Source organism: Balaenoptera musculus, chromosome 4, assembly GCF_009873245.2.
Source record: "Balaenoptera musculus isolate JJ_BM4_2016_0621 chromosome 4, mBalMus1.pri.v3, whole genome shotgun sequence".
Lineage (NCBI taxonomy): Eukaryota > Metazoa > Chordata > Mammalia > Artiodactyla > Balaenopteridae > Balaenoptera > Balaenoptera musculus.
The window spans coordinates 77,907,998-77,925,546 of NC_045788.1; the positions used below are offsets into that span (position 1 = coordinate 77,907,998).

The window sequence follows — 17,549 nt, forward strand, 5'->3', positions numbered from 1 at the left end:
CATGTCTTGGTTATTGTAAATAGTGCTACTGCTATGAACATTGATTGGTGTGCATGTATCTTTTCAAATTAGAGTTTTCATTTTTTCTGGATATATACCCAGGAGTATAATTGCTTATCATATGGTAGTTCTACTTTTAGTTTTTTAAGAAACCTCCAGACTATTTTCCATAGCAGCTGCACCAATTTACATTCTCTCCAACAGTGTACAAGGGTTCTCTTTTCTCCACATCCTCTCCAACATTTGTTATTTGTAGACCTTTTGATGATAGCCATTCTGACTAGTGTGAGGTGATACCTCATTGTGGTTTTGATTTGCATTTCTCTAATAATCAACGATGTTGAGCATCTTTTCATATGCCTGTTAGCTATCTGTGTGTCTTCTTTAGAAACATGTTTATTTAGGTCTTCTGCCCATTTTTTAAATTGGATTCTTTGTGTGTGTGTGTGTGTGTGTGTGTGTGTGTGTGTGTGTGTGTGTTTGATATTGAGTTGTATGAGCTGTTTGTATATTTTGGATATTAACCCCTTGTTGGAGGCATAGTTTGTAAATATTTTCTCCCATTCCATAGGTTGTCTTTTCTGTTTGTTGATGGTTTCCTTTGCTGTGCAAAAGCTTTTATATCTGCTTTGATTTCTTTTGCCTTGGGAGACTAATCAAAGAAAATATTGCTACATTTTATGTCAAAGAATGTTTTGCCTCTGTTCTCTTCTAGGAGTTTTGGTGTCATGTCTTACATTCAGGTTTTTAAACTATTTTAAGTTTATTTTTGTATATGGTGTGAGGGAATGTTCTAATTTCATTGTTTTATATGCAGTTGTCCAGCTTTCCCAACACCACTTGTTGAAGAAATGGTCTTTTCTCTATTGTATATTCCTGCCTCCTTTGTCATAGATTAATTGACCATAGGTGTGTAGGTTTATTTCTGGGCTCTCTATTCTGTTCCATTGTTCTATATGTCTATTTTTGTGCCAATACCATACTGTTTTGATCACAGTAGATTTGTAGTATAGTATAGAATCTGGAAGGGTATGCCTTGTTTTTTTCCCCCAGGATTGCTTTGGCAATTATGGATCCTTTCTGGTTCCATATAAATCTGTAGATTGTTTTGGGTAGTATGGCCATTTTAACAATATTAATTCTTCCAATCCAAGAGCATGGGATATCTTTCTGTTTCTTTGAATAATCTTCAATTTCCTATATCAATGTTTTATACTTTCAGCATATAGGTATTTCACCTCTTTGGTTAAGTTTATTCCTAGGTTTTTTTTTTTTTTGATGCAATTTTACATGGGATTTTAAAACATTTCTCTTTCTGATATTTCATTATTAGTGTATAGAATGGCAGCAAATTTCTGTATATTAATCTTGTATCCTGCGAACTTGCTGAATACATTTATTAGTTCTAATAGTTTTGGGGTGGAGACTTCAGGGTTCTCTATACAGAGTATCATGTCATCTGTAAATAGTGACAGTTTTACCTCTCCCCTTCCAACTTGAATACCTTTTATTTCTTTTTCTTGCCTGATTGCTGTGGCTAGGACTTCCAATACTATGTTGAATAGAAGTGGTGACAGTGGGTATCCTTGTCTCCTTCCTGAATTTAATAGGAAAATTTTTAGCTTTTAACCATTGAGTATTATGTGAGTTGTGGGTTTGTCATAAATGGCCTTTATGATGTTGAGATATGTTCCCTCTATACCCACTTTGATGAGAGTTTTTATAATAAATGGATATTGAATTTTGTCAAATGCTTTTTCTTTGTCTACTGAGATGATCAAATGGTTTTTGTCTTTCCTTTTGTTAATGTGGTGTATCATATTGATTGAGTTGTGTACGTTGAACCATCCATCCTTGTGACTCTGGAATGAATTCAACTCAATCATGTTGTATGATCCTTTTTATGTATTGTTGGATTTGGTTTGCTAATATTTTGTCAAGGATTTTTGCATCTATGTTCATCAGCGATATTGGCCTATAATTTTGTCTTGTGGTGTCTTTGTCTGGTTTTGGTGTCAGGGTGATGGTGGCTTCATAGAATGAATTTGGGAGTGTTCCCTCTTCTTCATTTTCTGGAATAGTTTGAGAAGGATAGGTATAAGTTCTTCTTTGTAATTTTGGTAGAATTCCCCACTGAAGCCATCCAGTCCTTGACTTCTGCTGCAGGGAGGTTGTTTTGTTTGTTTGTTTGTTCGTTTGTTTAATTACAGATTCTACTTCACTTCTAGTGATCAGTCTGTTCAAATTATCTGTTTCTTCTTGATTCAGTTTTGGCAGGCAGTTCTATCTGCAGCCAAAGGGGCTTGTCTCCTCTGTGTGGAGCCCCAGGACTGGGACTTCCAGTCTGTGGCTTGACCTACTCACTCCCCAGGGGAAGGGTCCACGGGTGCAGACCTTCTCATCCTTTCAGATCCCTACCCAGGGTGGAGGTCCCAACCCTATGACTTTTTTCCATCCTACCCAGTTACATGGAAATCTTTCTTGCAGCTTTAGTTGTATAGGAATTCTTCTGACAGTTTCCAGTTCCATGAGACTTGTTCCACATGTAGGTGAATTTTGAGTTGTTTGTGGGGGGAGGTGAGTTCCACATCCTCCTACTCTGCCATCTTGATCCAATCCCTTTTCAAGTTTTGACATCAGGTTATGTTGGCCTCACAAAATAAGACGAATATGATTTTTTTCTTTCATAATTCTCAGAAAGAGAAATAAGTTCTCAGAAAGAAAATAAGTACTGTTGTTACTTACTTCCTAAAACTTTGGTGGAATTTACATGGATAGCCAATTGAACTGGAGTTTTTTGGCAGTTGAGGGTATCTATGAGGCAGGTGTCCAAGCTTTCTCATACAACTGTAGGTTCTTCAGAGGCTTTGTAATGACTGTCACCCCCACAGTAACTTTACAAGGGAAACATGCTCTCTAACTGACTTACTTATTCCAACAACCTTCAGCTCCTGAATCTGGCAATACACCTTCACAGCTCTTAATTTTGGCATCGCCTTGCCTTTGCAGGTCAGTCTCTAAGTAGGGAACCCTGAAAATGGCTTGAGCTCAGCCAATTTCCATGGTAACTACCCGGGTTAAAAGATAAGCATATATTCTTGCCATATCAAACAATGGGATTATCAGCTGTCCCACACTCCCTTCCTTTCGTCCCCTCATCCATGGACTGTTCCTGCCAGCTTTCCTACCAAAGAATTTTTCAGCCAAGAAGCAAGCTCCCAATATCATATTCACATACATCTTCTACCACCCCCACCCCCCCAAATTCTAGGAACACAGGTTTTTTTCAGGTATTCACCCTTTCAGCTGGCTTCAAGGAGTTCTCTTGGAGCTCATGAGACTTAGCTTAGGGGCAGACTGGGAAGTATAGAAATAGAGCCAAATATATATTTTTTAATGTATTATTTGATAAGAGGTGATTCCAAATTTAGAGGGGAATGATGAAATATCCAGGAAGTGGTATTGGCATAACTCTTAGTCATCAGGTAAGAAATAAAGTTTAATCCCTATTTCATACCTCATACCTAAATAAACTCCAGATAAAGACTTAAATATATTAAAGAAACAATAGATATAAGACAATATTCTTCATTATCTTGAAGTGAAAAAGGCTTTTCTAAGTATGACACAAAATCCAGAGCCATAAAAGAAAAAAATAGAATTTAAAAATTAAAAAATTTTAAATTTTTGCATGGAAAAAACCATCCTAAACAAAGTCATAAAAGAAACAAAGGAAAGGAAAATATCTGTAGGTTACATCACAGAGAAAGCTAACTTATTTACTATGTAAACATTTTTCACAAATCCAAAAGACAAAGACAACAACTCTGCCAAAAAATGGACAAAGAATAGAAACAGAAATGTCACAGTAGAGAAAAAGATGTCCAATTTCACTTAAGATACAAGGAAAGTGTTAATATTATAATAATATACTTCCTTTTACTTAAAATGACAGGGATTAAAAGTTTGGTTATACACTATTGTTAGAAAGGTTGTAGGGAATCAGGTATTCTCAAACATTGCTGGTGGGAGTAGAATTTGGTACAACTTCTATGCAGGGCAACAACCTAGGAATAAGGATTAATTAGAACTCAATTAGCTTTTAAAGGGAATACAGTCCAACTTTCAAAGACAGGATGTCTGACTGGATTATGCTGTTCTGCACTTTCTACTGACTCTTAGTTTAGCCTGTCAGAGGAAATGAAAAATACATTTTGGAGAATGATAACATCATTTAGAACCTCAAATTATCTCTATAATATTCATATATATATATATATATAGGAGTATATAATGTTCATATAATGTTGAATTAAAAAAAACAAAATGGAAACAAAATCAAAAAGCAAATGTAGGTTACATGAAGACAATATAATGTGACCAAAAGCCAAGACAAATGCTAAGCTAGAAACCAGTTATGGAGTTATCAAACACATATTTAAAGTAACTATATTCGACATGTTCAAGGAAATAAAAGACAAGAGCGATAATTTAAGAAGATAACAGAAAGCTTTAAAAAGAGCCAAATGGAAGGTCTAGAACTAAAAAATAACTGAAATTGAACTCCATAGGTCAATCTACCATTAGATTAGACACCACTGAAGAATTAGTGAACTTTTAAAGACAAGTCAGAAGAAAGTATCCAAAATGAAACACTAACAAAATGAAACATTAATATCCTAACAACCTCCCAACAACATTAAAAGTGGGGATACTATTAAATTTTGACATCAAGAAAACATAGAATCACAGTTTATATTTAAATTATTATTTTTCTTAATACCATTTTCAATCTAATCAAAATCCAGGTAAGGGCTTCTTTCCATTTTTAGGATTTCACTTAAGCATTTTAAAAGAAACATTTAAATATATCAAACATATCAGATAAATAATACAAATTAGAAGACTGTTTAGCTACTTACATTCCATATGCTGAGCTTACAGCAAGGCTAGTAATCTGTTGTGGAGGTTCACCATCCACCCAGACCAATTGAATAACAAGTTCTGCTTGATACCCTGGAGGCATCCGCACTGGTCGTGTCTTAACACTAGAAAACAGAGAAAAAGTAATTGCATCACATACAGTTCAAATACATATGTTCATGCTTATTTTCAGAATTTACAACAAATCTTCCTACAGAAATATACAACACCAGGCATTGAGGACATTATGCAGGTAGGCAGTATCTTCTCTAGCTTTCTCAAAATAAACCAAGACACTTGTGATTTCTTAGCCTTTCCTTTAAGTAGTTTTTCAGTCAGATCCACAACTTCACCTGGCTTTCATCAGTTCCTTTTTCTCTTGTGATAGTAGTATTTTTAATTATTTTTCTTACATAATATTTGTTACATATATGTAAGTTATAATGCATAACAATAAAAACTATGACCATTAATCTACCACCCAACTTAAGAGCTCAACATATTCAAAACCTGAATTCCTGCTTTCTCTATAAATTTGCTCCACTTGCAGCCTTCTCTATTCCAGCTGATAGCAACTCTTATCCTTCTAGTTATTGAGTTAAAAAACCTTAAAGTAATCCTTGACTAATATTCTTACACCTTACATCTCATATCTCACATCCAACCAATTATCAAATGTATTGGTGCTATCTTCAAAATATATGCAGAAGCGGACCACTTTTTATAATACTTTAGTACTGCTACCATCCTAGTTACAGTTGACAAATAAAAATATGGGATATCCATTTAAATCTGAATTTCAAATAAACAATAAATAATGGGTTTATTTTGTTAATTTGTTTGTTTTTACTGTATTTCCCATGCAATATTTGGGATATACTGATACTAAAAATGTTCATTGTTTCTCTGAAATTCAAATTAGTGTATCCTGTTCTGTTTTGTTTTGTTCTGTTTTGCTGAATCTGCCAGACCTTAACATTATCTCTAGGTAGGTGCAATAGCCTCCTTATTGGTCTCCCATCTTTTACCTTTCCCTTCCATCCCTAAATCTACCTTCACCATAGTGACCAAAGTGACCAATTTAAAATTTAAGTCTGATCATATCACTTCTGTATTTAAAACTCTATAATCATCCCCATTTAATTAGGAATAAAAGCCAAGGTCCTTACAATGGCCTATAATTAGCCCTCTATTACCTATCTGACTTCATCTCCTACTACCCTGTCCTCTACCGCCCACCATCCTTTCTTTGTTCTAGCTACACTGACCTCCTTATATGCCAGGCACTTTAAGGCCTTTGCTCTAGCTGTTCCTGCTGCCTGGAATACTCTTCCACCAGATATTCTTCAGAAAACTCCCTCATCTACATTTGGTTTAAGTCTCATCCTCGTAATGAGGCCTATGATGACCTCATACAAAGTCAAAAGAAAATCAGATAATTGCACAAACATGTGTATATTGATAAGAATTGTAATATTGCTAAAAATGAAGAGCTGGCAGTGTTGAAAGACTTATTTATTAGCTTACATATATGGATATCTAAATCCAGCAAAGGAAAGTCATTTAGGGATGGATGCCAACATATAATTTGGTAAAGCATAGATTATATGCAACTCAAGAACCACTTGTGATATACTGTAACTCAAAGAATAATATACTTCTGCTGCTTGGTCCTTTGGAGCTTATATACATATAGGATTATACTGAATCCCTTTGGTTCTCTTGATAATCCTTAAGATTGTCACTACTACTTTACAAGTCAGCATTAAATGCTACAACACATGGTATTGTTTACTTCATCTCCACTACCAGATTTTTGTTGATTTTACTGGTTTTTCTCTTTTATCCCTATCTTTTATATTTTTTTAATTTTATAGAAAAATACTCAGGTCATTGCAGGACCCACTTTAGTGATGGGTTTTCTTAGCTAATAAATCAATCTACAGTGCTTTCTTAAGCTTTGTTTAATTTTTTGTTCTCTTTCTCTCTTTCATTTTAATATAAATCAATTAAGTGAAGCAAAGTGATATGAAGGAAAAATTAAATGTGTAAAATTATAACATTATGCAAGTTTTCCATTTGCTAAAGTTTAATGATTTTGTTTCCCCTTCATAGATCTTCCTCTCAGTAATGCCTACTTATACTTCCTTTTTTAATTTCACAAGAAAAATTTGGGGTGTGGGGCAGAAGCAATGATTACAAAAGTACAGCAACTGCTAATTGTATGGTAAGCTGATTTTTCTCCTGAAACCTCATCTTTAAATTTTCCATAAGTGTTTTTATAAGAAATGAGGAAACCAGTTATCCACAGTTCCTTGAGTAGCAGACTCAGATAGTTTCATATGAGGCTCAGAGAAATTCCTTGATTAGGCTCAATTCTCCAACCAGCTAATACTAGAAACATTTGGTTTGACGATGTAGAAGCAGTAAGTGGTAACTTAAGGAAACTGCATTCTTTTGTACCCTATTACCAGAAAGCATAAAAACAAGATAAACATTACTATAGGCTTGATTAACTTTAAGTTTTATTTGAGCATGACACTAAACCTTGTTTAGATATACTGAGACAACGTAGTTTATTACAAAATAGTATCAGTTGAAAAAAGAGAAAGAAATATTACACAATATCCTAGTAACCATGAGAGAAAGCCTTTTTTCTGACATAGTATTCTTGTAGTAAACTTGGTTTTCTTTTTGATTCCAAGAAGGCTGAAGACGTTCCCTAAAAATATTTTGTCAATTGAGAAGTACCAGGCAAGTGGCAAGTTTCTGCTCTGCCAAACGTTTTCCCATTCTATCAAAGCTATGTTTTCTTTAGGGTTGGTCAGGGAAGGAAATATATTAATTAGTAATGAAGAATGGAAATATTGTACCCTCTTCATAGATATTCCAAAAAAAAAAAAGAAGACAAAGGTACCCCTTGGTGGACTGTAGACCACTTGACAACAACTTAATAAAAGAGGATGATTTTATTTGGCACAGTTTCAAAGAATTATACAATTAACATGTAAAATTGTTTTAAAATTTGGTAGCAACTCTTACTTGAGGCATGGGATACTATCCTTCGTTACTCCTTCACTAGCCACAGTGTTAGTGCTCCCAGATAGACTCCTTGAAGAAGGAAGCTGGGATGAGAGATCAGGAAATGGAGGACTTGTTTCTGGTTCCGGGGTAATAATATCTTCAATATCATACTGAAGTCGTACTTCTAATGACTTAAAAAAAGAAAAATCAAGTTTTGATTTAACCTAGATTTTCATAACAATCACATTAAAATATCTGGAACTCTTTCAGTAATTATTCATTATTTTTTTCAGATTAATTAGTTCAATTCATAGTAAAGTTGAGATACCCCAAACTGAATTAAATAATAAATTATATAGAATATTCAATGGCATTCACAAAAAAATGTAAATTTTTTTAAAAAATAAATTTATTTATTTATTTATTTTTGGCTGTGTTGAGTCTTCGTTATTGTGCACGGGCTTTCTCTAGTTGTGGCGAGCAGGGGCTACTCTTCGTTGTGGTGTGCGGGCTTCTCACTGCAGTGGCTTCTCTTGTTGCAGAGCACGGGCTCTAGGCACGTGGGCTTCAGCAGCTGTGTGGCACATGGGCTCAGTAGTTGTGGCACATGGGCTTAGTTGCTCTGCGGCATGTGGGGATCTTCCTGGACCAGGGATTGAACCCATGTCCTGTGCATTGGCAGGCAGATTCTTAACCACTGCACCACCAGGGAAGTCCCTAAAATGTTTTTTAATTCTTCAGAATTATAAGAAAATACCTACCAGTGGAGATAAATTTTCTGTATAATAAATATTCCTTAAGATAAAGTATAAATTACAATTCCATATACGATAAAATAAAAGGAGAAATTGGTATGGTTATTCCAATGAAAGAAACTAAATTGGATGTGTGTGTGTGTAAAAACACACACACACACAACACACAAATTGTTATTTGTACAAAGCTTTTTAGCTTTAAAAAGCCTGCATTCAATCTTGACTTTGAATTACTTCAGTATAAATTTTCCAAAATAAATTCCATATTTTTGTTTGTTTCATTAGTTTAGCTCTTATATAATTTCATTAGCTTGGTCAGAATTGCTTAATGAAAAACATATGATAATTTATACTGGAATAAAAAGGTGATCCAAACCCGTTTTTTTAAAGCTGAAAATGTTTTAAAATTACTTTATGACTGCATTCAATGCTTAAATGAAATCAATTTTATAACATAAACATTCACTTTTCAATGTAAAAACAAGCATTTTTGAGATTGAAAACAATTGTTTACAAAAAGTATAATTATGGAGTAGTGAATACAGCAATATTATCAAAATGATTGTCATAATTATCTTAAAACTTAAAACCTCTGGTGACAATAACAATTACCAATTATTGAGTGCTTACTAAGACACTCTGCTAATGACTTCATATAATCATCACAAGAACTCTATGAAAGTGGCATTACAATTTCTAGTTTATTATTATTTTCTATTTTTCTATTTTATTTTCACAGGAAGTTATATGAGTGGTGAAGTTGAGACTTACCCAGACTGTACTACTGACTAATGGGCCTTGTGACTTGTTCAGAATCACACAGGTATTCATTGGTAAAGCCAGAATTAAAAGCTAGGTTTATCTGACTCCAAAGCCTGGGTTTTAACTAATATATACTTTAAGGGCAATGTTTAATTTTAGCCATTGAGGTAAAAACAGTTATACATAGGCCTTTAATAGATAATCTTTATTTTCTGATAAAATGGTAAAATGGACTGGGTAGAGAAGACCCATATCTATAGGTGCCTTAATTTAGATTTAATTTATCCCATGACAGAATCATTATTTTGAACAATTAAATTATTTCATCAGTTTAAAAATTAAGATTAGGTAAGGCAGCCCCATAATTATTTCCACCCTACAAATATGTTGCTATTTAAAAAATCATTCAAAGTAATCTTATTGTAGTTGAGAAATAATCATTTATGGCAATTAGTTGGCAAAAAGATAAATTTAAAAAAAATTTAATAAAGATATAGAACAAAGCTTGCATTAATTTGACATTTATATATAAAATAAATCAGTAACTATCTATATAAAACCTATAGGTATAATCTATCCTATTTAATAATACTAAATTTTGATAGAGAACTGTTTTTGTCATTTTAAGCCAAACTTTTTTTTAATATGTTATACTAAGTAACAAGAACAATTAAAAAGTCTATGAATTGGATTACTGGCCACATACTGTACTCCTGATGGCTTAAAACCATAGCAAGCACTAGTCAAGATCTATGATAACTGTTTTCTTTTAATAACTCTAAGTGTGAAAGTTAAATTTTAAATGACTTACCACTATTTCTGTTGTAATTTCATGTCTGCTGAATTTATAAATTATGACATAGGCAGAGACTCCTGATACACAGAATATTCTGCTCTCTGGACACCAGTAGATCATCTGAATGGCATATGGATCTTCCTCTACAATTTCACATGTTTGTTTTCCTTCTCCTACCTTCTGTTTTTCAAACACTTTTGAAGTTTTTAGCTTGTACAGCATCTGCAGAGTTACTATAAGATATTGAATCATAGTTATCTTCTAATTTGAACTTAATTCTTAGATGTTGTCGAAGCCTTTTAAATATACGTATTAAATCACAAAAGTAAAACCCAACTGAACAAAATAAACTACATTTTAACAAGGAATCATTCAATGTCATGCTCTCATATCAGTACCATTTAGCTGGAGGAAAACTATAGGGAAAAAATTAACATTTATTGAACATATACTATATACCAAAGAACATGTAGGACCTTTGTATGCATTGTCTCATGAGTTCCTCAGAAAAGTCCTGCGAAGTGAGTATTTTTATCCTTGTTTATTGACAAAAATACTTGGGCTCAGAAACTTTTAAATGAAACTACTGAGCCTACTTCTCTCTTAAGGGAAACCCCTCAATACTATTTCACAATTTTTTCCTTTGATTGTTAGATGAGAGGTTGATGCTATTCTTCAAGGGTTCATTCCTCTCAACAAATTTTTAGACACTCCTTCAGATGAGAAACATTTGTAAATTACCAGTACCAGTTAGCAATAGTGGGAGTCCAATGATCTGGATTATTTTAGAAAGAATCTTTTCTGAGCGGCTCTGTGTTAGGAAATGGTCAGTTGTAATTTCTAAAAAGTCTGGTTTTGTGAATTGTTTTGGGGAATACTTATTTGGAGGAATATTATTTCCATTTTAGAATCTGATGATAACTCCGCGATATAAAAGCTCTGATTCTACAAAGGATCCTTGAGAAACATTCTAAAAATCTAGGAGTTCCTCCCAAAAGTGCATAATCTGAACCTAATCATGAGAAACATTAGTCAAACACAAATTGAAAGAGATTCTACAAAATAACTGGCCTGAACTCCTAAAAATGTCAATTTCAAATACTCAGCAACCATTCCAGACTAAAGAAAACTCAAAAGATATGATAACTAAATCCAACAAATAATCCTAGATTTTCTTTTATTATGAGATATTATTGGAACAACTGGCTAAAACTGAGTCAGATGTGGAAGTTAGATAATAGTATTGTATTAATATTAAGCCCTTGATTTTGATAACTATAATTTGGTTATATAAAAAAATGCCCTTGTTTCTAGGAAGTATACACTGAAGTATTTAGGGAGGCATGTACTGTTAGAGGAGCATGATGTTTGCAACTTACTCTCAAATGATTATAAAAAGCTATATATATATATATATATATTTATGTGTGTGTGTGTGTGTTTGTGTGTGAAAATGGAGGGAAGAGAGGAAGACTAGAAGGGTGGGGGAGGACAGGAGGGAGGGGGAGGGAGGAAGCAGGGAGGGAAGGGGAGAGAGAGAGAGAGGGAGCGAGTGCTAGATTGAGAGCATGCATGCGGGTAGGAGGGCGGGTGAAGGGAACACATGCATACATTGACATTTGGGGAATCTGGCTGAAGGCTATACAACACTTCATAGTATGTTTTTATGATTTTTCTGTAAGCCTGATGTGACATGGAAATATTAAAGAATATTGCAGACATAATTATTTAACTTTGAGTTAATCAACAGAGATTATCCTTAGTAGGCCTGACAGAATCAGGTGAGCCCTTTAAAAGAGAGATCAGGGCCTTCCCTGAAGTTAGAGAGACACTCCCTTGCTGGCCTTGAAGAAACAAATCACGAGTTTTAAAGCTGTAAGAAAATGAATTCTGCCAACAACCACAAAAGCTTGGAACAGAACTCTGAGCTGCAGGTGAAACTGCAGTCCTAGCCAACACCTCAACTGCAGTCTCTGAGACCCTGAGCAAAGAACTCAGCTAACCTGAACCAGATTCATGACACACAGAAACTGAGACAGTATATGGGTTTTGTTTTAAACTGCTAAATTGTGGTAATTTAATACTCAGCAACTGAAGATGAATACAGTTGACCCTTGAACAGTATGGGTTTGAAATGCATGGGTCCACTTATTCTCAGATAATTTTCAGTAGTAAATACTACAGTACTACACAATCTGAGGTTAATAGAATCCTCAGATGCTGAATCACAGATACAGAGGAATAGTGTATAGTGAGGGCCAACTATAAATTATGCCCCAACTATAAATTATGGTCAGATTGTGTAGAGGGTTGGCACAGTCAATCTGACTGACTCCCATGTTGTTCAAGGTCAACAGTACACATATTAACATAAACTCAACTTCCAAATTCGGTTAACCTCATTTCCTGTACTGGACCTTATCCCACAAAATTGGCAAATTAAGTGATATTTCTCCAATGACATCCATCGATTTGGAGATTTGCCCTTATAATTGATTACAGTAAAAATATTAAACATGCTGCAAACCTTTGCAACATATGTTCTGCATGTAATAAAATAATATTTTATTTAAAAATTAACTTCTTAAAATATTATCGTGCATGCTTAAGGGTGGTATGCACTTCAGTCATTAGAGTGTTCAAGTGTCTTCTCACATTTTAGAAGCTAAGGAGTGACTCTGAGGTGGTGGGAAACGAGCAAAGATGTCACTATACAATTAACTGTATTCGTGGAACAAACTCAGATTTACATGAAAAGGTTCATAAAAATAAAAAATCTGTTGTCCTTTGGAATTTCCCCCTGAACAATTGATCATTATTGTGTGAGGTCAGAAAGGGGCCTCAGATTTCATGGCTTTTAATCTTTTAATCATTTTCTCTTGCTGATGCTTTGCTCCACTGCTAAAGGACTCTAGATTGCAGATGAAGATTATCACTAATGTTCAACCTTCTTCCCTCTGCTTTTCTGTTTATCATAGTCTTTCTCAGTTCACTTCTATAGCTTCAGGTATCACTTCTATGCTGCTTCTTCATTAGTTACCATTCTTGACTGTTCTCCCTACCTGACAGACAGTTTTACTTGAATTTCCTGGTGTTCCAACAAAATCCAAACTTCCAGAACTCTTCTGTATCCTTATTTCCAAAGAGTTATCTCCATCTTGATGGTTACTCAGAAACTTAGAGATATTGCTCACTTATTCTTCTCCTCCTAGTCCTGACTATCAAAATCTTAACTATCTCCCAAAACTCACATTAAATGTCACCCCATCAAAATACCCTTCCTGGATCTACCTGGTTCAAATAAATCTCCCATTTCCGATAACACATAGAATTTGGGTTGTACTACATTTAGAGTTCTTATCATATTGTTTGCCCTGTAAGTTTTCTGAAGGGTATGTATGGGTATAATCAAGTCTTAAATCTTTGCATGCCCTTCAACATTGAGCAGAGTACCTGTAGTCCTTAAATTATGTAATTCTCAAGATTTCAAAAGAATTTTTACATTTATCAAATTATTTCTTTTGATTCTCACGGACTTGGTAGACAAGTGGCAAAGAAAAGTGAAGACTAGTGGGATAAAAGCACTTTTCTAAGAGTGAGGAGGTGAAGGAAATTCCTTGAAAAGGGTTAGTCTGACAAAGTTTGGTACTTTTTCCAATGTACATTACCTCATAAATATAATAGGTTGCTGATAAAGAGTGATTTCAGTTGTGTCTGTTTATATCATAGAAGTACAGTAGAGATAATACTTTAAACTGATTCAATAATATAGGAAATTCATTTTTGTAACACAGCCGTATGTGTATGTTAAATATGCATCAAAAATATTAACTGTCCAAACTGAAAAGTGGTGAATGGCTATGAGTAAATATTAACCAAGTGTTTCCTGTAATAGAAGGAGAAACTTAAAACTTACTTGCAGAAGCATCCCAAAACTTTATCGATCCATCTGCATGACTAGATAAGAAATAAATTAGCATTAAGTATGGTAAATAAAAAAATCATAATTGTTCTAAATGTATAAAAACTTGAATTACTATTAAAATTTGATTTAAAAATACCATTTCAATGAAAACTAATGTATGCTAAAGCATTTCTAAGCTTGAAACAATGGTTTATTTTTTAAATACCACATAAGAATCTAAATTTTAGAAAAAGACAATAATTACTTAGCTTTATTGTAAGAATATTTTATATGTAATAACAATGAAAACTGATCTGTGAAGAATGAACAGTATAATTTTATATAAAATTGTTTACACTGAATAAAAAGAGACCTGAGTTAGATCACATTAAAATAATTTTGAAATGAATATCATAGCGAAATTAAAGTTGAGCATCAAAATATAAAAAGCAAATCCTTAAACCTATCTAGAGTTGTATCATTATTTGGTAATAGGTATAATGGTAATTCTATAAGAAATTGTCTACAAATAATCGTCATTTCCCCAGTGACTAATGATGTTGAGCATCTTTTCATTAGCCATTTGTATATCTTTTTTTGAAAAAGTCTATACAAATCCTTTGCCCACTTTTAAAAAATTGGTATATTTGTCTTTTTGTTTTTGAGCTGTAAGGGTTCTTTATATATCCTGAATACTAAAACCCTTATCAGATATATGATTTTTAAAAGTTTCTTCCATTCACTGTTACCTTTTCACCTGATAGTGAAGACCATTTTATCTATTTTTTTCTTTGTTGCTTATGCTTTTTCCCCTTTTTCTTCAGTACATTTATTAAATGCATAACTGCATGAAGCCTGAGCTGTGTATGGGCTGTTAAAGGGTTGAGTGCATAGCTAAAACTAGGAAAACTGCTGCCCCTTTCTCATGTTGGCAGAGCAGCTACTGCTCATAGTTGGGCCAGTTCTATGGCCTGCAAAGGAGTGGGTAAATATCCCACAGCAAGATTCTGCTGAACTGGAATGGAGCCAGGAGTGAGGGCACTGAGCCAGCCTCCCAAGGAAGTGCTCTTACAGCCTATTCTTCCTGGTGTCCAAGCTCTTTTGCTCTGAAGACAGATGGGGAGCTTACAGGCTCTCTTCTGGCTGGGATGAAGCAGGTAGGTAAATAGAAAAGAAAGCCAGAGAGACTGGGGAAGGGAGACAGGAGTTGCTTTTTATTGACTTGGTCATGGGTTCCATAGTGGAGCCCTTTTGTGTTTAGGAGCATTTTTCTGCTTCCTTTTTTTTTCCCTGAAAATTCTCCTGCTGCCTGAGCTGCCATGCCAGTAATTCAGCATCCATTTCCTATAATTTCTATGTTTTGGTGTAATATCTAAAAGCCACAGCCACAATCATATTCAGGAAAGATTATCCTTGTTTTCTTGAGTTTTATAGTCTTAGCTGTAAATTTACATCTTTGACCATATTTGAGTTAATTTTTGTATATGCCATGAGGTAAGGGTCCAACTTTATTCTTTAGCATGTGGATATTCAATTCTCCCAACACCATTTGTTGATGAGATTATTGTTTGCCCCATTAAATAGGCTTGGCACCATTGTAAAAAACCAATTAGTCATAGACGTATGGTTTTATTTCTGGACTCCCAATTCCATTCCATTAAATTATAAATCTAATCTTATGTCAGTACAACACTGCTTTGATTACTGTAGCTGTGTAGGAAATTTTACAATTGAGAAGTGTAAGTCCTTCAACTTTGGTCTATTTCAAGATGATTTTGACTATTTTGGGTCACTTGCCATTTCATATGAATTTTAGGATAAACTTTTTTCATTTCTGCAAAAAGATCATTGGGATTCTGATATGAATTGTAGTGAATCTGTATATCACTTTGAGATATTGCCATCTTAATAATATTGCCTTCTAATTCATAAACAAGGAATGATTCTATTTATTTGTGTATTATTTAATTTTTTTCAGCAAAGTTTTATAGTTTCTAGTGCACAAGCCTTTCATCTCCTTGGTTAAATTTATTTATAAGTATTTTATTTTTTGATGCTATTGTAAATAAAATTGCTTTCTTAATTTTCTTTGCACATTGTTCATTGTTAGTATATAGAAATACACTAACATATATATAAGATTATGTCATTTGCAAATAGATATAATTTTACTTCTTCCTTTCCATTGTGATGTCTTTTATTTAAAACTGCAACAACAGCAACACTTAGAAAACTAGGAGTAGAATAGAACTTCCTTAACCTGGTAAAGGGCATTTTTGCAAATTCCCTTTTATTTTTCTTGCCTCACTCCTCTGGCTAGAATTTCTGGTTCAATATGAAATAGAAGTAGCAAAAGCAGAAATCTTTGTCTTGTTCCTGATCTCAGAGGGAAAGCTTTTAGTCTTTCACCATTGAATATGACGTTACCTGTGGGTTTTGCAAAAATGCCCTTTACCAGGTTAAGGAAGTTCCATTCTGCTCCTAGTTTTCTGCATGTTGCTGTTGTTGCAGTTTTAAATCGTGAAAGTGGTGTTTAATTTTGTCAAATGCTTTTTTATGCATGAGATGACTATGTGTTTTTTCCCCTTTATTCTATTAGTGTGGGTATTACATTGATTTTTGTATGTTGAAACACTCTTGTATTCCTAGGATAAATCCCACTTGATCATGGTTTATAATCCTTTTAATATGCTGTAAGATTCAGTTTGCTAATATTTTGTTTAGTATACTTGAATCAATTTATAAGGAATATTGTTGCAGTTCTCTTTTCATTCAGTGTCTTTGTCTAGTTTGGTATTAGAATGATGCCTCAGATAATGAGTTAGGACGTTTTCCCTTCTATTTTTTGGAAAAGTTTGAAAAGCATTTGGTGTTATCTATTTAAATGACTGGTAGAATTCGTCACAAAGCCATGTGGTCCTGGTCTTTTCTTTGATGGAAGGTTTCAATTACTGATTTAATCTCTTTACTTGTTATAAATCTGTTCAGATTATCTATTTCTTTTTGAGTCAGTTTTGATAGTTTGTGCATTTCTCAGAATTTATTCATTTCATTTAGGTTATTTAATTTGTTGGCATAGAATTGTTCACAGTATTCTCTTATAATCCTTCTTATTTTTGTAAGATTGATAGTATTATACTCACTTTTCATTGTGATTTTAATAATTGTCTCCTTTTTTTTTTCTTGAGTCACTCTAACAAAAGTTTTGTCAATTCTGTTGAACTTTTCAAAGAACAAACTTTTGGTTTCATTGAATTCCTTTATTGTTTTTCTATTCTCTGTTTTGTTTATCTCTGCTTGAATTTTTATTATTTCTTATATCTGCTGGCATCAGTTTTTCTTCTAGTTCCTTAAGGTGTAAAGATAGGTTATTGAACTTTCTTAT

The 17,549-nt window shown here is 33.6% G+C and overlaps 1 protein-coding gene across 10 annotated transcripts in view; it reads right to left on the minus strand.

Moving 5' to 3' along the window:
* The window catches only part of STXBP5L (syntaxin binding protein 5 like), a 376,785-nt gene that overhangs the window by 128,040 nt on the left and 231,196 nt on the right, over positions 1-17,549 (minus strand). For all 10 annotated transcript variants that reach the window (XM_036850880.1, XM_036850882.1, XM_036850881.1 and 7 more), the window contains exons 15-18: positions 14,177-14,217; positions 10,276-10,493; positions 7,966-8,138; positions 4,923-5,048 (exon numbers count right to left, since the gene is read on the minus strand). In XM_036850880.1, coding sequence (XP_036706775.1) covers positions 4,923-5,048; positions 7,966-8,138; positions 10,276-10,493; positions 14,177-14,217 — 558 coding nt within the window. The remainder of the gene's footprint in view (positions 1-4,922; positions 5,049-7,965; positions 8,139-10,275; positions 10,494-14,176; positions 14,218-17,549) is intronic.